This window comes from Phalacrocorax carbo, chromosome 4 (genome assembly GCF_963921805.1).
Source record: "Phalacrocorax carbo chromosome 4, bPhaCar2.1, whole genome shotgun sequence".
Lineage (NCBI taxonomy): Eukaryota > Metazoa > Chordata > Aves > Suliformes > Phalacrocoracidae > Phalacrocorax > Phalacrocorax carbo.
Genome location: NC_087516.1, coordinates 57,514,201 through 57,535,382, shown reverse-complemented (window position 1 = coordinate 57,535,382; position 21,182 = coordinate 57,514,201). Strand labels below are relative to the sequence as shown.

At 38.4% G+C, this 21,182-nt stretch overlaps 2 protein-coding genes across 5 annotated transcripts in view; one reads left to right on the top strand and one right to left on the bottom strand.

The window, feature by feature from the left end:
* Positions 1-2,275, bottom strand: part of AIMP1 (aminoacyl tRNA synthetase complex interacting multifunctional protein 1) — a 39,738-nt gene extending 37,463 nt beyond the window's left edge. For both annotated transcript variants that reach the window (XM_064450064.1, XM_064450065.1), the window contains exon 1: positions 2,193-2,275. In XM_064450064.1, the coding sequence (XP_064306134.1) occupies positions 2,193-2,194 (2 nt within the window). In that variant the 5' untranslated portion in view covers positions 2,195-2,275. The remainder of the gene's footprint in view (positions 1-2,192) is intronic.
* Positions 2,276-2,539: 264 nt separating this feature from the next.
* TBCK (TBC1 domain containing kinase) overlaps positions 2,540-21,182 on the top strand; it is a 112,595-nt gene continuing 93,952 nt past the window's right edge. Inside the window, exons 1-4 of one of the 3 annotated variants that reach the window (XM_064450062.1) lie at positions 2,540-2,589; positions 3,167-3,220; positions 9,129-9,363; positions 11,493-11,565. In XM_064450062.1, the coding sequence (XP_064306132.1) occupies positions 9,171-9,363; positions 11,493-11,565 (266 nt within the window). In that variant the 5' untranslated portion in view covers positions 2,540-2,589; positions 3,167-3,220; positions 9,129-9,170. Of the gene's footprint in view, positions 2,590-2,842; positions 3,221-9,128; positions 9,364-11,492; positions 11,566-21,182 lie in introns of those variants that run through there. The other 2 variants (XM_064450063.1, XM_064450061.1) reach the window with 2 other exon arrangements.

The window sequence follows — 21,182 nt, the reverse complement described above, 5'->3', positions numbered from 1 at the left end:
AAACATATTTAGGAGAAAAGCTGTTACAGAGATCATCATCTAAATCAATAGGATGAAGAAATATCCATGGGTTCTTTGGCCCTCCTTCAATAAAGAGGTCCTAGGTTGGCCTGCCATTGTAAAGTTCATACTAAGTCAGAGTTATAGTTATGTCAAAGCAACTTCATCATACCTTTCTGCATTAAATTTTTGTTTTTCAGATTGTTTTCCCACTCACATATGCTTTATCAGCAAAAGTGTCAAGTCTTAAAGGCTCTAGACAACTCAAAAGTTCTATTATTTCCAATCTGATGAACTATTTTCAGATTTGGACAATGTTCTTTTTTTAGCAAATATCCTTTTTAATTTGATACCATTGTCTCCAGACTGTCCACTGCTTTCAGTCTGGGGAATGGAAAGTTGTTTCCTTCTCTATTTGCATTGAAAGGAGTAAAAGAAACAAATATACTTATAGCAATATACAGAAAATATGCACAACCTTCGTATTTACAACTGGAAAAAGACATTCCAGAGCCCAAATTTGCTGACGAAACTTTTAAGAATTGTTTTGAATTAAATCACTCTGCGTTCAATATCTTGCACCTTCAGGATTCAGTGCTGCTAAAACATCAAAGCAACTCACCAATGTATTTTTTGAAGTTATTCAAAGTCAAAACTACCATAACAAGAATATATTTTTAATTTGCAACAGGGTGGGGAGAATATATTATAAGCCACATTGACAAGCAAAGATCCTTGAGATCAGCTAAAAAAATACCCCAAACCAACCAACAACAACAACAAAAAAAAACACCAAAAAGCCCTAGTTTACTATTTGTTAAGACTTGTTGAAATTCTATCTGTTACTCACCTCTAAGACCTTATCCCTTTTAATAAGAACCAGTATTAAAAATTCAGCTTTAGGACTTTGGGTTTATTTTACATATTTCAGGCTTACTGTCCAACAGGTCTGCCTAATAATATATTATTATTTAAACACAACTGGAGAATAATATAGTAAGTGAACAATAAGTGCATACAAGCATGGGATGCTATATTTAATCACAACTTACTACAGATTTCATGTAAGTATCCTGAATCACAAAACTATTTGTGAAAAGCAATGACTGTACTAAAAATAATAAGTATCTGAGTTACACAGAAAGAGCAGGACATACAAGAATAACTTATTTTGCAGAGTATTTTCTTCATTTTGCCAGCTGATAAACCCAGCAGAAAAACACCAATTAGCTCAAGATATACTGTACTTCAGTAACGTTGCCATATGCTGGTTGGCTGCCAACCTGTAATGTAACCTATGAAGCAACAAATCATAAGCTCACCTCTGTTACCCAGTCCATGCATCCCTGTACAGTATGTGTGTTATGTGTTAAATCTTGCAAGTGCCTCTACTGAGGATGGACCAAATAGTTACACCCTACTCATTGAACTCTATGCAAAAGCTTAACAAACATATATATCATTTACCAAAACTGAGAAGGCATCTACCTTTCAATTAGTAACAGCCTTTCCTGTGCAAAGCTCAGCAGATACTGTGTGCCAGTGCCTTCCAGGCTATTACAGCATTTCCTTAAACAGCCCACCACTACGCTACTTCCAAACATTCATTTCAGTCGACGGGCTGAGTAAAGGAACCCAGCTGATCTCAGAAGAACCCCCTGAGGTGCATACTTCCTCCCCGCAAACTGCGGTACCTGCGTCTGCAATGCCGCCCTACAGCTGCGGCACATGTTAAGCCCCGAGATTAAATCCTTTATATAAATTAAACAACAACGAACATAACGCCGTTTCCTCTAATTCGAGACGCTCACCCTGACTCTCCGCTGCAGGGCACAACCCCTCAGAGGGACAGCAGCGGCCTCCCTACGACCACCACCGCAGCACATGGTCCCCAAAGAAGCCCCGATCCAGCCGCCCGCCCCCCCAGCCCCCACCCATACTGCACCGGAGGCTCGAAGGAAACCTAAGAGGGTCCCGCCGGGCTGCCGCCTGCCTGCCCGCCTCAGAGAGCTCGGCCCGGCCGGGAGCCATCACAGCCCATCAGACCGCCATGACGCGGCCCACAGCAGCGAGGGGCGACCGACCTAAGCCACACACGGGCTGGGTGCAGACACACCGAACGAGCAGAGTCGCCACCACCCACCCCATTGGGACCGGACCAGACGGGGCCAGGCCCGCCGAGAAGCACTCACATCAACCGAGCCGCCGCCGCCGCCACACACCTTCCCTCGCTGAGGGGAAAAGGACCCTCGCGCCGGGTTGCCTAAGCCAGCGCCTGAGGTTTATAAGAGGGAGCCGAAGGAAGGAAGCCTCGCTATCTTCAGCGCCAGCTGCTTTTACGGCTAAGGCGCTCAACATGCCGTTCTCAGACTACTGGCAGAGCACGCGCACACACACGGGTGGTAGTGGGGGAGCGTCTTAAATGCTTTATTTTTTTAAAGGTACAAACAAAAAGAAAACCCAGGCATCCCGCAAGACGCCTCTATGCTAGGGTCCTTCCAGTGGCCGGCGGAGTAGAGTGACGCTATAGGGCAGTGAGGGCGCTGGCGACGCGCTTGGGGGTGGGGCGCGAAGGCGGCGGTAGCGCAGGTACCCCTAGCACCGGGCACGGGTCTGGCCCGGCCCTCCCCTCCCCCGTGCCGTGCCGTGCCGTGCCGTGCCGTGCCGTGCCGTGCCGTGCCGTGCTCAGGCCGGCGGTTCCCGCCCTCCGCCCAGGTTGTATCGGAAGGGCTGAGGGAGCGGCGGGTGTGGCGGGAGTGGGGTGGGGGCGCAGGGCGAGCGCTGCCCCGCAGCCCCCTGAGGCGTGCCGGGGCGGTTTGAAAGGCAGCGCTGGTTCGCGCCTTGTTGGGCTCGGTTTCGGGGTGGGGTGTGATGGGGTGTATCTGGCTGGCGTGCTTGGGGGCCTGAGAGGCTACCGGTGCGGCCCGGGGTTACCAGCATTTCCAGCAGTCATTTTGCAACCTGGTTAAACCTGATAACTCTTTTACTAGGTGTAATTCCATGTTTAATGATCTAGTGTGCAATCTGATCTGGTTGAAAATGTCCCTGCTTACTGCAGGGGGGTTGGACTAGATGACCTCTAAAGTCCCTTCCAACTCAAACTATTTTATGATTCTATGATAATGCATCAATCAAAAGATAACAAACCCCATCTTTATGTGCACAGGGACACTGACGTATCATAACGGGCAGGCTGTAATCAAAAGACACTGATAAACAGGTAAAAGAAATAACAGGTTTATAAAACAGAGATGTGGCTAAAAATGTATCCAGATCTATCACAATTAGGTTGTGTTTTCTTTATGTTATCCAGGTGTTGTGGTTTTTTTTCACCAGTTAACTGTTATAGCTGCAGGTATGAAACTTGGGACATTTGTAACGTTCACTAACTGTTACGCCTGGCTTTCAAAGCAGCAGCATCTTCAGCTATGCAGTAACATTGTAAATGCTCCAGACGCCACCAGTAACTTCTTAGAGAAGGCTTTGGTGTATCTATGTATCTATCTTTCATGTAGCTATGACAAAATTCTCCAAATACTGCTGAGATAGAGCATGTTTTTAACCTTTGCTGATGACTTATAGTTCACTTGAGAAAAATGGTGCTTTAATATCCCAACAAGAGTTGGGAAAGGAATTACCATTTAGCATTTCCATGAAATAACTCTTCAAATATTTGTCAGTTACCTATGCCAAAAACACCATGATATTGTCTCTTTTTTTTTTTTTCCCCCAAAAAATTTGTGTAGTCATTGAAGATGAAATAACTGTATTGGAGCTGTGTCAAAATTTGGTTTGCATTTTCTGTTTATCTTGAGTAACAGTATTATAATGAAAATTTTGGCACACATTTATTCTATCACTGTATTGGTGTAACTGGGATCTGAAGTGAAGTATTTCTTTTCTGCACTGACTATTAGTTCGGGCAGAAATGTTAAAAAAAAAATATTTTTTTAAGTATGCCTAATGTGTATATGGTTTGTCATTATCTACCCCTGACTCCATAGTTATTCTTTATTTATAGGTAGAATACTTCTTTCTTCAATGAATGTTAGAGAAGTCAGGAAATTTTGTAGAAGAGGATGTTTTGATGTTATGCCACGGGGAAAACGTGTGGTGAAATTTTTAAGCAATTTCAGGAAAGATCTGTAGAACAGGTGGTGTTTGTTGTAGATGTTTATACTGCAGATGAAAAAAAGATTTGTGAGGTGAACTAAATTTAGTCCACAGTCTTCCTATCCCTGCAAAAATTAAGCTGATAATTTAATATTTTCTGTTATTATTATGAAGTGAATGTATCACAGCTCATTATTATGATTGTCCTAACAAACTTGCTTATTTTCTGTGCTCTCTTCTATAGGAACCTGAATTCTGCTTTTTTTCAATATCTGTTATGCATTTTAATAAACTTTGTGAATAGCTGTGTGTTGGTGGACAGTGGGCAGCAAATTGCAGAGTTTTGGTTTTTGTGAAGTAGCAACACCGTAACTAAAATCGCATCCTTTACTTCAGTTACTTTATCAAACTAGTAATTACTATAGTTGCAACAGGAGTGTTTTAAGACTTAAGAAGAAAAGATATTTTGTGAAATGATTTTTTTTCTTATGAAGTGGCCTACTTTGTTGAAAATACTGTGATTTAATAAAAAACAGTGTGAGCGTAGGATGGTCAGGCCACCTACTCTCCTGAAATTGTTCTCAATTGCTTTAAAAATAATTCAGTAGCAGTACTGGTTTTAATTACATTTTAATTCTGAAAAGCTGCCTTCGTTAGGCAAGGGATATTTACAGCTGGATAATCAGGAGGCATTTAAATACCTAGCCATTTCAAATTACTTACAGGTATTAGCACATGGCTGGTTGTCTTTACTTCTGCATGTGGACGCTTTAGAAACCACAGATGCCTTTCATAGGATGGATCCATTCAGCTTGGTCAATTTGTATGTGTGATATTTGCTTCTGAGAGTCAAATTTATATTTTTTCATGTTTTTTTTAAGGGCAAAGTTCTTAGAGCCCATTGACTCAATTGCCTTAGCACTGTTGCAGTGAAAAAATTGTCAATGATGCTAGAGAATGCTAAATTCTGAAGAAAAAGTATTTGTTCTCTGAGAGCAGTAGGTATTCAGAGGAGCAAATAAGTTGCTCAGTAGATGAGGGGCTACCTTTTGTATTATATTCCTCTGTGTTGGGCATGGAAAAGTTAGCAAGTGAAAGATTATCAAAATAGTGCTAATCTGAATATAAGACTTTGTAAGGGTCTCCTGTTTGTGGTGGATTTTGCTGAGAATGTTGGGTAGTGTTTTTGTGTGCTGTAAAGGTTTCTAAGGGAGACTTGGATGGAGGTAGGAGGCTAGAGAAGGTCATTCAGAGGTGAAATGCAAAACAGGCCACTTCTGGACTTCTAATCTTTACGCCAGAGCTATTTCACAGATGAGATAGACTGACTCTCATATAAAGAATAAATGGTGATTTGGAAACAATCAGTAATTTTAGATGACAGTAATAAGACAAGTCTTTGCTTCCTCTTCCATCCTAACTGTTTTGGATTATCAGAACTTAATTTCCAGAATCCAATCCCAAAATTGAATTCGCCTTAACTGTTTCTGGTTTCAGTTAATAAACCTTCCTTTTTGTCTTGCTCTTTTTACAAAGTAACAGGGAAGTTCTGCAGGATATAATTAATTCCTCCAAATCATAAAATTAACGCAGTATGTGTCTTTTCTATATAGAAAAGGTGAGTTAGAGGAGTCAAATTGTACGTGTTGAACATGAGGAGGATGTGTAGCACTCTATGCTTATAGTTGAGCCAGACTTTGTGGATTTTAAAAAAACCCACAAACAAACAAAAAACCCACCAAAACACCAAAACCCCCCACAGTTTAAAAATAGTTAAATAAGATTTTTTTTTTAAGATGAATTTTTAAAATATGTATAACACTTCTGTTTGAATTTGGAAATGTCAGCAAGTTACTGGAGTAATGACTAGACTGAAATAATTTAGTTAAAAAAACCCTTTTGCTTAAACTAATGTGAGGCCCTTTTTAAAGGTGGCGGAAGGATTAAGTTTTTTGTTTTGGGGTACTTGGTTTATTTTTCAAGTCAGTCGCTGGAGTTTATGGAAGTTGAGAGTTAAGGGCAGAGCTTAGAGTTTAATTGACAGAACTAGCTCTTTTCCATCATCAGAGATTTTTTTTCATCCCTTTAGTGGATTCCACAGAATTAACTCTATATAGTAACAGAACTCATTTTAATGCTTACCATTTAAAAGTCTGTATTGATTCATTTAGATGGTTGACAGGAAAGATTGATTGCTTTTCTCATACCTTCCTTTTTGTCTACGTGCTTCCTAGCCAAAGGAAGTGAGTGATAAATCTGCAGTTGTCTAGTTGAAAGCATTGCAGGTGGTCTAATTCATCCTTGTAGGCCAAGTGATCTAGGGTACAAGAAAAGTTTAATCTCTTAAAATGGTTATTGAATTGATGATATTTAACAATTCTTTTCACTAAAATTCCTTTCTAGATGTCAGCTGAATGCAGATACAATGTACTAGAGAAATATTATCTAGAAGTTTGTCTACAGTAAAAATGAAAACCTTTCTTACCTGAGTAAATATATTGTACACTACATATTTAACTTTTTTAGAGACACAATGCATCTCACTGTTCGGCGTAATTTTACTCTCCCTCCCCTCAACTCTGATCATATTACCTTTCTTTTATTTCAGAGCGATTAGAGGACTATTGTGCCAACCAAGATCATAATTCATTCTCTAAATCAAGATATTTTTTCTTCATCATTAATATGTATTTTCTTTCTGAAGCTGGGTAGTTCATTTGGCAGGCATGATGTTTTTTACAGGAATCTGGGCCTTATAAATACACAGCTAGAGCTTTCCAATTGGAACTTGCTGCGTGCCAATAAATCTTTGTGCTTGCACTCCGTCCATTTTATGTCTTTCCAATAGAATGTTCTAACTATAAATTGTATTTTTGGCATCCTAAAATAACTCATGTCCAGAAAATATTAAATATTCATGGGATAGGAAAGCATTGTATCTTTACAAATAAGATTTTTAATACAAAAACACTCCTATAAAAACTCGAATACTTGACGCTGTTTCAGGTTTATTTTCTTCCTTTTTTAAGTTTGATTCTTTAATGCTATGCATTCATATTTAACATGATGATGTATATTAGAATCTAAATGTACATGTCTCACATCTGTGTTTCTTCAGGGGAAAAAAAAAACAACAAATGGCAGCAGTCTGATATTTGCTTTGTATCTTAAATTGGACTGTATTAGTTAAAACAGAAGGTACATTCCATAACTTCCATTTGTATAGCCTTAGTAAATACATTTGGGATATAAGGATCTGCATGCAACCTGTTATGAGGTCACTCTTTCAGTCAAGATTCACAGAAGAAGCTTAGTAGGTTTTTACTGGGAATTTTGTGCTGGGAACAAGGTTGCTTCCTTAGAGAAAAAATAATTTTGAGACACTGAAGTATGAAATGCTCTTTTTCTCCTGTGTGACTTTTTTCTCATGAGAAAATAGCTTCTCCTGAAAGCAGCAGGTCAATGTTGGCTGAAAGAATAATTAACAAGTAGCACTTAACTTTGTTAGTACTCTGAATAATCTTGATCTACTTGTTTTTTGTTTCATGAAGCCCCTAAGATGATAAAAAGTTATCACATCTGGTTTGAAGGAATTTTGTTGGGTTTATACTTTAAGCTTTTCATATTATTTCTGTTATGGTCTTCAAATCCTGAGGGTTCTTCCTCCTCTTTTCCTGGAGAAACAGCATATCTGTTTCTACTCTTTAGAGCTTATAATTACTATTCTGTAGCTGACAAGAGGGTTGTATGTCTTTCCACTTCAGTGGACTATTTGTGTTGATTGTATGTACAGATGCCTCTAGACCCTGTGCCGTAATGTCTCTGGAGTTGAAGTGGGCTAGATGGTAGTTTTCTGCATAGGCTCATTAATGAAGACTTTTTTTGTTCTATGGCCTCTCATTCCATGTTATGTGGAAGTGCCATCTACTTCGCCATCACAGTTTCCAGACCAGAGCTCACTTAAGAGCGTATAAGCTTGGGCTTTTTATCTCCATTTGTGTATGTATCCTGATACGCAAGTACATGTGTACATGGTAGTTAACATATACTGGGGGGTGATACTGGCTAATGACAGCTTGTAGTGTCTCGAGTCACCACCTGGGTAATCCAGAAATGAGCTGAGCAGAGGCTTGATTCAATTTTTTGATTTTGGTGCTTGTTGCCTCAGATTAAATTCTTAGTTTGCTAGTAAAAACAGGTCAGGCACTTCTATCTGAGGCCTAGCTGACAATGTCTGTTACTTGGATGTGTTTTAGATTTTCATGGTCCTGAATCGCATAATGGTTATGGAACAGTGCAGAGGAAATGTTTAGCTCACACTGAATTGAAATACATAGTTCAGAGGAGAGAGCTTGTTCCTGCTGGAGAGACCAATGGTCGTGAAACTAAGTTCTCCTAGAACTAAATTGCAGGCTAATTTATTCTGCTTGATTATCCCACAGAAATATTTAATGTAGATTACTTCCTTAATTTGTTATTGAGTCAGCATGTGAGCTAGCAATTTACCTATGGGTAGGGAAGGAAATGGTGGTAGGACAGAAGATTCTTACTTCGTATCTTTAAGTAATAGGAATGCTACAGTACATAGATGCTGCATTATCACTAAAGGTGCGGTGATCTGGATTTATGGCCTGCTGATACAAGGTGGTATTTTAGAAGAGGTTTTTTCTGTTTGGTGCCTTTACTGTTCTTTTAATAAATAACCTACAATACTGCAGTAGTCATCTGAAGATTGCTTGTATTAGAGCATTTATCTGCTCCTAAAAATAGTTTTATTTGATTCTTAAATCTGTGTTTAAAACTGTCACTATATTTTTGTCTTTAAATGTCATATTCATGATGCAGCAGCACTGTAGTGTTATTATTGTGTTCATTATGCAAAAGTGTCCCATTCCCCCATAACAAGAAAAAACGAAAACATTTTAACTGTATTATTTAGTAAACAACTAGTAAGCTGAGTTCCAAGAATCTGTATCTTTTGGAGACAAATTTCTACTCTGTGCTGTCTTTTTAAGGAACAGGAATTGCTCCAAAGGGCTTAAGATCGTGCAAAAAAGATGTTTCCTTTAAAAGACACTGAGATGGGTGCCTCCACCTTCTTTGCCTCAGCTCTGCCACATGATGTTTGTGGAAGTAATGGCCTTCCTCTGACACCTAACTCCATCAAAATTTTGGGGAGATTTCAAATCCTTAAAACAATCACCCATCCCAGGCTTTGCCAGTATGTTGACATTACCAGAGGTAAACATGGTGAGTATCTGTTTAAAAGGGAAATTTTATGTATGGTTACAGTTACATTTTTGTGACAATATATCTAAAGGTGACTGAGCAGAACATTGCCTTTATAGCACCAGAAAGTGGCTGCTTTTCATTCTCAGAATGACTGTATGTCTTTGCTGTGGCTGGCAGTACTGGTGCTTTTGTTTCTTCTCTACAGAGTCAAGGCAGAGGTTAGTTGTCTCTTCTCTTGTTATGTTAGGCTAACTGATAAAAGCTAACAATTTCTTTTTATACCTCGCTGTACAATTCTTGTACTCAGTTGATGTGCCACATCTTTGTGTGGGACACTGAAATACATGTATTTTTGATGCTGAGCTCCTATACCCCTGTTCTACTCTCTGAACATTTTCACATTATAGTTAGGTTTCTTGTACTTGATTTGCAGCTGGTCTTGTTGCCTCAGTCATCTTGTGTCTTGGCTGCAAGCTTCCCTTTTATTTTTTTTTTTTTAATTCTAGCTCTTTAAGATCTCTCCCACTAACAATTTCTTTGTTCTAGTACAGAGATTTTTTGTTTTACTAACTGTTATCACACTTACTGTTAGCTCAAAAAAGCTTCAATTATTTTTTTTCTGCTCCAGACAAATCTTACTCTGTTACAAGCTCAGCAGGAATACAACACTTAATTTCCACAAAAAGGCTGCAACACCTGTAACAGTTTAAGGGGTTGCCACCTTTAACTTTTAAATCAACAATGTTCCCATATGAAAGTGCATTGTATGTATTTGTTTGATTAGCTACAGGGTCTCATAGAGTAGAGCAAGTCATTTTTTCCCCTTTAGAAGGCAGTATGATTGGATGTTTCAGATTTTTAGAAAATGAGAATATTGCCAACTCTAAACACTGAAGTATTCCACAGAACAGTGTGTTCTTTGTGTGTTTTCATTTGCTCTCACACTTAAACGTTTTTTATTTTCTGCAGTCAGGATGTCTAGGAAGTTTATTCAATATCATCCTGTTTTCGCTAGTACCTCTTGAAACAGAAACTGGGATTTTCTTACAATACTGTTTGGATGAAAGGTTAAGAAACATTAGCTAACGTAACGTTTAGTAAATAAATGATATGATTAAATAGGAAAACGTGGCCTTTTTGACAATGAAGAGTCAATGACATGAAGGTTTATGGGTGTGTATAAATATGAAGGAGAGAATATCTCCTGATTTTTTTTTTTCTACCATTTATCAATTTATCATTGTGATACTGACAGGATTTTTCACTGTCAATCCTATTCATAGTGATTTAATGTTATTTTTCTTGCAAATGTCAGTTTCTACCTTTACAGAGAAATATGAAAGCAGACTAGGAAAAAAAAAATAGAAAAACATTTAAACTGATTTTTTTTGTTTTGTTTTTGTAATATTAAACTACTTGTAAATCTTTACGAACATTGTAGAAGGCAATCCCAGAATTGTTTCTTCCAAAGAAAGCTTAAGTGGTCCTTGATTTCAGAAAGGAGAAACAGAGTTGAGTAACAAGCATTCCAGCTTTAATGTCATGACTTTTGTTCCTCAAATTATTTTCCATCTTTATCTTACTGTAACGGTCATCTTATAAAAATATGTTTGTAATAGTTTAGTTTGATTTTGTTTTGAATCTGAACATTCACTCCTAGCTTTTCTATGAGTAGTAGAAGTAGCAAAGCTTAGCTTCTTTAGGAGTTATCTTGCACCCCCATGTAATGTCTTACACCATCGTCTTTTCCAACTTTATAATTAAAGTTCGAAAAACCCATCAGTCTTCGAATGTGTGGGACACCAGCAAGTCCTATAGCTATTTGTTGAGCAAGAGGTACTAGAGCTAGTAATGTGCTAGTTGGCCCATTAGGACTGAAACTCCTGTGCTCACTCTGAGTCCCTTTTCTCAAAGCTGGTATTACTTTGAGTCTCTCGTCAACGCAGCCACAGATTTCTGCAAATTTGTAGGTGCTTATCTTCTTTGAGACCTCTATTCTTTTAAGTCTCTTAATCATTTAATTATGTGTAATTTTCCATACAATGTATGTCAAAATACCTTAATGTCTGCTAAATAGGTAGACTGAGAATTCTGTACTCCATTGTCTCATTTGGATTCTAGTTGTCTTATACTTTTTTCTCAACTAGAGAGACTGGTTGTGGCAGCCGAACACTGTGAAAAGAGTCTGGAAGATTTGCTACGTGAACAAAAGCCCATCAGGTAAGGTGTCAAGCTAAACTCCCATCCACTCACCATAATTTCACATATCGTTGGTGGCAGCGTCCCATACATTATTTTAACTTTTACTGGTTTATAGAAATCTTACTCTGTTAAGGTTTAACCTAAAGCCATTTTTCATCAGATAAACATGTGCCTGAAAGAGGGAGTACTTATTTCCATACAATACTAAAAGCTAGAAGAGTTATGGGGAACTTGCTTACAATTGAAATATTTTAACTCATAAAATCCTGTCTGTCTTGTAATAGTTGTTTTGGGTTTTCTTTTTAAAAATAAAATCAGACCTACGATGGGCTAAGAATTAATTTGAAAACTGTATGTCTGCCAGATGATGAAATAGAACTTTCACTAGAAAGAGCAGGATTTGGTGTGTCCTTTTCGTATGCAGAAATGTTTTTATTTGTGAACTGGAAAGTGGACAGCATGTCGGATATATATGCCAGGGTGCTAATAAGTGATTTGAATTTGGTTTAGTATAGTCACTTCAGCAAGGCTTTGGTCAAAACTAAGTCCAAAGGCTGGATGTCAAGAATATGTGCTTTCATACTAGGGTGTATAGAATAGTTGAGCTGTATATTTAAAGATGCAAACAAACAAACAAACAAAATCCCCATCAGACTTGTTGCTAAAAGTGTTAACTGTAATTTTTAAGTCTATCACTATTACCTTTGGAGCAAAGTAGTAGTCTCTTGTCCTAAAGAATGTGTAACACAAAATGTGAAGAATGGGATGAGAGAAACATTGTTTCCATTTGGGATAGCAGGACATTGTAGGCTAACTGGTTATTTCCAGAACACAAAAATACATAAATATAAAAACACATTCAGAAAAATCCCAAGCCTCTTCATTCTAGTTTCTGAAAAGTGTTAGATTTCATCTCTCTTGATATTCATGCAAGTGTAGAGATTATGATTACTCAGTAAAAAAACTGACAAATGTTTGTGTCTTCCTGGTTAACTGCAGATAACATTAGGCATCTCAGGCGGTGTTTGCTGAGGTGCTATCCAGATAGACTTCCTGTGACTCATCCCAAATTAGATTTGTATAAAGGGAGTGATACTGGATCTGTAGCCTTTTGAACTGTGCAACCCCTAAATAGGATGCTAACTATGTTGTCTGGCAGAGAAAAATCTAAATGCAAAATGCCCTGTGCCTGTGTGTTAGCTTTGCGTGGACTTACTTAAGCTTGTATGACAGTATGTGTTGCAGGGTCTATAGCTTGAGGAATGTTAGGCAAATGTGGCTTCCATTTTTTCTTAAGATAACAAGGTATTTAGGTGTAAAGGGCTTTTCATGTGTGATATATATTATAGCCCTTCACACAGTTTTGCATCAGGTTCCTATTGTGCAAATTTCCAGAAATAGTTAAAACATCAGAAGCTCTCTTCTTTCCTTTTTCCATTCAGTTCTCACACTGTTCTTTGAACTTGTGTGTCTTGCTGTCAGATGAGAAGCAGCCCAGTCTGCTGCCACTTGACTGTTTTTGAAAAAGTGAGCATGTATCTATTTTAATCTGCTTTGAATTGCTTTATACAGTATACTTATGTAGATTCTCTGACAAATTCTGTTGCAATTTAATCGTGCAACCTTAGAATTGCAAGGGGCAAGATGTCTCTCTCTGAGGGGAAAAAATTATATTGATTGTAATTCTATAAACAAAACTTTCTGAAATAACAGTTGTGGTCTGTATGCGCATCCATTAAGCCCCTCTCTACTAGCATGTGTCTTGTAGCACCCAGAAAGACTTTTGAGACCTTTTTAGATAGTTTGCTAAAGTATGCAACTTGGGTCTTTTGACACACTGAGAGAGGTTACTTAGTTTGAGTCGGTTACCTCAGCTATTTGGGCTGTGGCTCTGTGGAGAGTAGATGCATAATGCCTGGCTTTACTTTTTCCTCTTGGCCTGAGAGAGTTTTTACTGAAATTATTACTGAAGTTATTCTACTATCTGATCTTTCTTTTAATGAGCTGATCAGTATTTCTTCAGGAAGTTCTAACACCTGAGGTATAGGGTTAAAGTATAGCCTGTATGTATGTTCATAGCTTTAAGAGACATTAGTGATTCATCCACTGTAAATTACAGCTTTTGCAGTACTAGTTAAAAGATAAATTATGTTCACTTCAAATGAAGTTTCTTGCAAGACTGACATTTTCCCTCTACTTCTATTTTTTTTAATGAAAACAGGCAGTTTTGGTACTTATGTGAGACCTATAGATTTCCAGAAATAACTTGGATGGACCAATTCCCAGTTATTGGTTATGTGATCTGTCTATATCAATTACCTTTGGAGGGAAGTATTTGGCTTTTTCCAAGTATTCTGATTGTATTGGTCAGTGATAGCATAGCTGGTTACACATCCGGAGTTGATGTGTATGCTATTGCAATTAATTTTATAAGCTGTTTATGGAATGCGAGAAGCTGCCTTTCTGGTTTCTAGATTAATTTTCCTTATGCTTGCCAGTAACCAAAGTCCTTTGCACCTGTACCACAAGCTGATGTAAAATCAGCAGGAAATCTTCTATTATGTTAGTGCTGAAATTCAAGACATTACATTATGGACTGTCTATCTTTCCATACATACTGGAAAACAGGCCATACAGCTGTTTGGTAGTTATTTGCAGTTAATCTTTCCTGAAGTCACGCATCAAGTGTAGCATATATTCCTTAATATATGAATTATATTTTTTAAAAAAAGAAATGTAGTGGACTTTTTTGCTCAGTTAACCTCAGAGTTTCACGAGGTTTTCTAATTCTAATGAATCAGTTGCACATAGGGGCTGAAAACATAAACAGAGCTATTTCCAGTAATCTGCTCTGCCGCAGTGCAGTAAGTCGTTTTAGTGAGCATACCACTAAAAATTTTCTAGAACTTGGATTTGTGATATATTCAAGAGTTTATTCATTACCTAATGATACTGTGACAGCAGTCTCCAGGAATTACAAAGGTGGTTTGTCATTGTCCTCAAAGGTAACGTGCTCAACTTGACATTCAAAGGGTCGTGCAAGTAAATGTTTGGTAATTTATGGCCAGATTATTTACTCTTTTGAGTGATGCATATTTGGGATCCTGAAGGGAGCATGTGCTGCTGTTAGGACTCTGTCAGAGCTCTACTTCAAGAATTCTCAAATGGATGAAATTAGTCTCTTTGCAATTCTTACCATAAATAACCAGAAGCAGAAAAGGAATTCAATACAGCTCTTTAGTGTTTTCTGTGTTTTATTGAGGGGATAGCCATGCAGACGCCATAACTACAATTAATGCTTCTAAAAGTGATGTTACTTCCAATTTTCTTTACTGTGCTTCCATGGGGCATCACAACAACAGCAGGAGAGCTCTTTCGGCATTGTGTGCCACAGGGAGCTCAGGCTGCAACCATGGATAAGTGTTTTAGGATAGGATGGGTAGGATAAGAATTTTAGGCATTGATCTTCCGTTTTTTACCAGACCGGTCTCCATTGTCATCTGTGTGAGAAATTGTAGCTTGGGTCATTGTTTCCTGTTTGTTTATTCCCGATTTATTGTGCTGTTTGTTGTTACTCTGAGTCAGAGAAAGTATGCGCTTAATTTTAGTTTATAACTGTCAAAAATCAGTGCAAAATCAGCTCTGTGAAGCATGTTCAGGAGTCAGTTAAATTTTTAAAGGGCTAGGTACATAGTCAAGCAAAAATAGTAAATACCTGATTTAAGCTCATAATAGTTTACTGCTGTTCAGAGATTTGAACATGTGTCTCAGTCTGGCTGGCTTCCTCTGTGTCTTCTTATGCATGCAAGAATTTTTTTTGTTGTGAATGAATTGAAAATAAGACCCAAAAAATTATGGCGGGTAGAAGTTTTGTACTTCAGCAGTCTCACTACAGGTAGTTTTCATGTTTGTGGCAGTCAAAATTTTACTAGATTTTCAAAGTTGCTGGTTATTTTAGCACAGTTGATACCACAGACCAGAATGTAAGATGTGAATTTATTTTTGAGGTTCTCCATCTTTTAAACACATTTGCAACTACTCTTTTGGGATACTTTTTCCAGACAGTGTTAAGGGAGTTATTTTCTCTGCTCCTGTGCTATTATAATAGGAGTTGTGAGCTTCTCCTTTTCTGTCACGCTTGAAGTGCGTTTCTTCTTTGAAGAAGTTGGTCTGCACTCGTATTCATAATAATAAAAATGCCAGCAAATACTGACATTCAGCAGACTTTTGGCACCTACAGTAGAGTTTCTGGATTGGTCTTCAATTTGTGGCTTGGGCAGTCTAAGCCTATTCCTTTCTTCAATAAAATATAGTTGTCATATGTTTTGAAAGTCATGGTTTTGAAAAATTACTAGTGAACCATCAGAGATACAAGGTATAGTTTGTTATACACGGAACATTTGATGGGAAGCAGACTGTGTCTGCAGCTGTTTACTAGTTTGGAGAAAACATGATCTGACTGATTCGGATGAGTACATTTTATTTGGCTATATTAAACAGTTGTCTGGTCATTGATTGGATTAGATTTCTTTATGCCATCCTTGCTGTTAACGTGCTTTTGGCAAACTTGAACTGAAGCTACATTACAGAAGAATTATTAGACCCGTGGGGGGAGGGGGAAGCAACTTCTGAATAGCCAGGGATTCTTCAAAAATATTGTAAGACAGGTGCAAGTCATCAAAAGCCTGAAGGTTTTACATGATTTGACTTGAAGAGCTGCATATGAGCAGAACTTCAAGGGCTGAGTGTATTCTGCTTTAAATCAAGTCTGTGTTGGAATTTCACATGAGAAATCCATATGTCATAATGAGGCTGCATTTAGGAAGGATAAATGATGAAGTAGTAAAATAAAGTAGCATTAATAAACAAACTTATAATTACTTTTTTTCCTAAGCATGTGTGAGAGTATATAGTTTGGGCATTTAGTGTCTGTAGAGTTTTTCTTTAGTTTCTTGCCAATGCTTTACTTCCAAAGCTATGACGAAAGATCAGCCATTAGTCCAGACTTGTTTATATATTATCCAATGATGCTTTTCTTCATTTAGGAGTATTTTTTTTTATTTCTGTAAGTAATTTCTTGTTTGACTATAAATCTTCCTCTAGCATTCTTTTAGCATAGGTTGTCTCTTGTGCCTGCCTTTTCCCTCACAAGAAACCGATTGTTTGGAATAGAAAAGGGCTATTGCTTTCATGAGGTAGTCAAGGTGAGCATTATCACTCTTGATTGAGTGACCTTTTTAGGTATGGAACCAAATTCTTTTCTTGTATAGTTGGCTACAATGTTTGATGGCAGCACAAAGACATCCTAGAACACATGTCCATCTCTCTCTTACATGTGAAATGCAACAGCGCATGCACACTTGTTTCGTATCTCCCCCTCTTCCAGGAAAAAAGAAAACAGAAGAATCCCACTCTTTGAGATTATGACAGTCTCTGCTTCTTGCTATTAAAAAGTAGAAATGATGGCTGTATACAACAAAGTGTGTAGATGTAGAAAAAGTGTGTAATTATATTCCAACCTTTTGCTCTACTGTGCTTCTTATGTAGACACTGCTTGTAGATACTTCGTATAGATTTCAGTCCTAAAAGCAGTACTAAAGATTTGAGCTGAAGATGAGTTATACTGAGTTAACTGGGAGCAAAAGTAGTGGACAGTTTTGAGTCTTCAGTATCTAGTGAAAGAGGATGTTGAGTTTCTCTTGAACAGACCAAATGCCATCTTCAGCTGGAGGGTGGCTTGATCCTGCAGAGAGAGAGGTTTCTGCAAGGAACTGTGTAAGGATCAGTGTTAAAATGCCATTCTGCATAAATCAGCCATTAGCTCATTCATAGTATGTTGCTTAAAAAGCAAATGTCAAATTTGTACTGTGTAAATCTTACTGGATTCCAGCCACATTATTAATCTTTATGTTGATTTTTTGATAGTTGTGTTTAGAATAAAAATTACCTGTAAAATTGCGAGAACAAGATGAAGTTAGTATTTGGTTATTCTAACTTCATCCAGTGTTTGACACTTCATTCTGCTTTTAGGAAGGAAAAGAAGGAAGAGCTGACAGTCATTAAACTTGCTATACTGTGCATACTTCTAGAAAGGAAATATATTTTTAAAGTGCAAGTTCTTGCATTTGGAACTACTGAGCAATGTCTTCAGGGGAGCATTTGTCGCTAATTAGGGATCAGACAGCTGGTTTGTTTAGATGCATTGATATGCTTGCAAACATCTCTAACATCATTGTGGTTTGAGCTAACTACTACTGTCCATATGGATGTTCTCTCCTTGGGTCAAGCTCCTCTGTTTTACAGTGCAAATAGACCCAGACTTGTGCCTTCATACCAGCCTAGCTGCTCTCCTGCCTAGAAGCTGCATTAGTCCCATACTGTCCCTACATCAGCATTGTGCCGGACTTGAAATGAGAGATTTACAGACCATAATGTTACAGGAAACAGCGTACAATCCCCTTTTCCCACGCTGTGATTTTGTGGGCACATATCATGAGCACAGCACTAAGTTAACTGAATTGCTTGCTTCCTGAACCAACAGGACTCTCAGATGGACAGATACATTTGTGGACAGAAGGAACTTGTATTGGGACTGAATAGATGCACTTATGCGTGTGTTTACGCTAGAGAGATACCAGGGAGTTGGAGACTGCTGTGATAGTGTTTAGAAGGCTGGCAGGTGAGGCGAGTTTTAAGCTTTAAAACTGTTCATTTAATTTATTAACAGCACACATCTTGCTAAAGGTTAGCTCATGCATGTTATTAATCATAACTATGTACACAAAACTGTTAGTCTGTAACACCTATTGTAAATTAGCTGTGAGTATACAGTACCATGGAGCTGATGCAGTACGGTTAACAGTGGTAGCTATGGTCCTTGGTAGTTTCTGGAAACCAAGGTAATTCAGGCTTGAGAGCTCTTTGAGTGAAGTAAGAACTGATGTGGACTCGTCTTTCTTCTACTATTACCTAATGCCTGATATTTTTGTTACCACCGCTCTCTAGCTTTGCAAGGGGTGATCTCCTGTACTCCCAGTACTGCTTGTTTCGTTTTCTGTTTTGCCAGTCATCCTTCTTGTGTATTTGGGAGTATCTCCTCCATATTTAGAGCCCGCTCTGCTTCTCTTGTCCCTTTGTCTGGCAACTTTTGTTGTGTGAACTTCTCCTGCGTGGAACTATATCCATGTCTGATCACATCGATGGTGATCACACTTCTCATATCACTTTCAAGGAAATGTAATGTAATTATGTGCTGATTAATACATTTCTAATTTAGTCACAGGCGTCTGCTTTGGCCACACTTAAGTTTATTGTTACCTCTCTAGATAGGTGTTTCCTGCCTGTTGTGATGACACGTACTGGGATATAGATCAAAGTGTCACACTTCTGATGCCTTTTGGAATATTAGTTGTTAGCTATGAAATTCCTAACAGCACCATTGCTTATTGGCCTAGTTGCAAAGTCCCTTTGATCACCTGCATTTGCAGACTGTTCTTCTCTTGGAACTTTCTGTTCTGTTTCACTTTTTAGTAGCATCTGTACCATTGATACAGGGATCCAGATTTTTTGAGCTAACTACTAAAACATACCTAGCTATGGTTTTTCACCCTAGATATTTAGAATTATTTTTCTTTTGAAAGTATGGGATAGCCAAATTGTTTGTTAAAAGAACACTGTTGCAAAGTCTACTGATTTACAGGAAGTGTCTGGCTTTAGAAGAGCTGTGCACTGTTGCACTTTTTGTTCATAACTTTTAAAACTCTGTTTCACCTTGATAAAATGGTGGGGAGGTCAGGGGGTTAGTTAGGAATGTGGCTTTTTGCTAATGTTTAATCTGCTCATGCAGAGATGCCTCCACTACAGTCTTTTTCTCAAAGGCTGAGAAATTTATAAAGAGGTTGCTTTAGTGCAGTGTTACAAAGTCCTAGGTGCTTTTCCTGCTATGCAGTAACTGGTAAAAAAGAAAGCATGCTTAGTTATCATTCCTACTGATATCTGTACTTACTGGAGTTAGCAGTTGTATTTGTCTCTGAAACTACTTTCTGGGTTTTTTTTTGATGTAATTTATTTTTAAAGAAGTTAATTATCTTCTAGTGTGTTAGACCTGTAGCTACTCTATCAAGAAGCAGCCAACAGGCCTGCCCTGCTTCTTTCCTCCCCCACCTTTTTTTTTAACTGGCAGTGCTTCACAGAACTGCAGAAATAATAAAAATCAATCTTGTCTGGCTGCATGGACAGCATTATGTATTGTCAGCTAGTTTAGATTTCTAGAGCTGCCAGTTCAGTTCATACTGCCACACAGCTGCAATAATGTTAACTGCGTTAATAACTACAGTTCATTTTCAGCTTTTCTTTTAAAAACTTTCATTGATCAAATTCTTAATGAGATTTTTCTGATCCACCTGGGGCACCACAGAAAGAATGAGAGACTCCATCTCTTTGTATAATGACATTAGGGACCCATCACTTGCAGTGGGAAGGCAGAAGTTGGCATCGCTAACATTAAGCAAAACTCTATTCTCATGCCATAGATATAGGTCTTCCTTAAAAATAAAGATATACAGTCATCCATTTTAACCTTAAGTGGGAGAAAGCACCCCTATGTTTTTAAAATGTCTGCTCAATACCTGGCCCTCACTTGCAGTAGGGCAAGAGTCTTCCACCCTGAGAGGCTGAGCACATATGCTTCCTGGCTGTGGTGGAAGAAGCTGTGGACAGTTGCATCTCAAACTTCTGCCCCTGCTTATGTCCTCCTGGTGCTGTGGGTAGAAGTTCCTACAGGAAATGCTGGCTGAGGTTGGCAGCTGGCTCAGTGGTTGGGACAGGCTGTAGGCTGCCTCTACACCCTTTGGTCCACAGTGCTAGAGTGTCTTTGGGGAAACCAGGAGCATAGGTTACCACGGGACAAGATGAGGTAAAAAAGCCTTGGATGATCTGTAGTAAGAAAAGGGACCTTTCTCGGGCTACCTCTTTATTAGCAATTGATGTGAGCCAGCAGGAACAGATACGTAAAGTGAAGTGTGCTTCTACATCTTTTAGGGATGTTGATTCCATATAGCTGCAGTCTGCTCTGGACCAAATGCCCATTAGCAGCTGCAGGGCAACAGGCAAGTTCTGGGTCCTACCTTCTGGTTCATCTAAAAGGAATCCAGTTTGTGTGCTTTGAAGCCACTCTGAATCAAGCATGGTAGGAGGGGCTGATCAGGAGGGTATACATTAAAAGTATGCTCCAAATTGAGCTCAAATCTTAATGTAGAACTCCTTAAGTTGCCTTGAGCTCTCTGCTGCAAACAAAACTGAAAGTTGCTGTTCTTGTTTGTTTAACTTAAATAAAACTTAGTTTTGCATAAGCTGCAGAAAAGCTGTGAGCTGAACCTGCATAAGTAGCTTATGTATCCCCTTTGCTGATTATCAAAGTAACCTGTAAATAGAGTCAAGTCTCTTCTCTTTTTGTATTAATTGCTCAGAATTCCTGACAGATAGTATTCCATCTTTGAAAATTAATTCTTACTTTCAGTGCAGAGTGAAACAAGGGAAGCTAGAAACTGTGGGACATAGTTCTTGCTTTACTTTATATTCACAGAATCACAGGTAAGATGCTGAAAGTAGATGAAGAGAGTTGGTTCTTCTGTGAA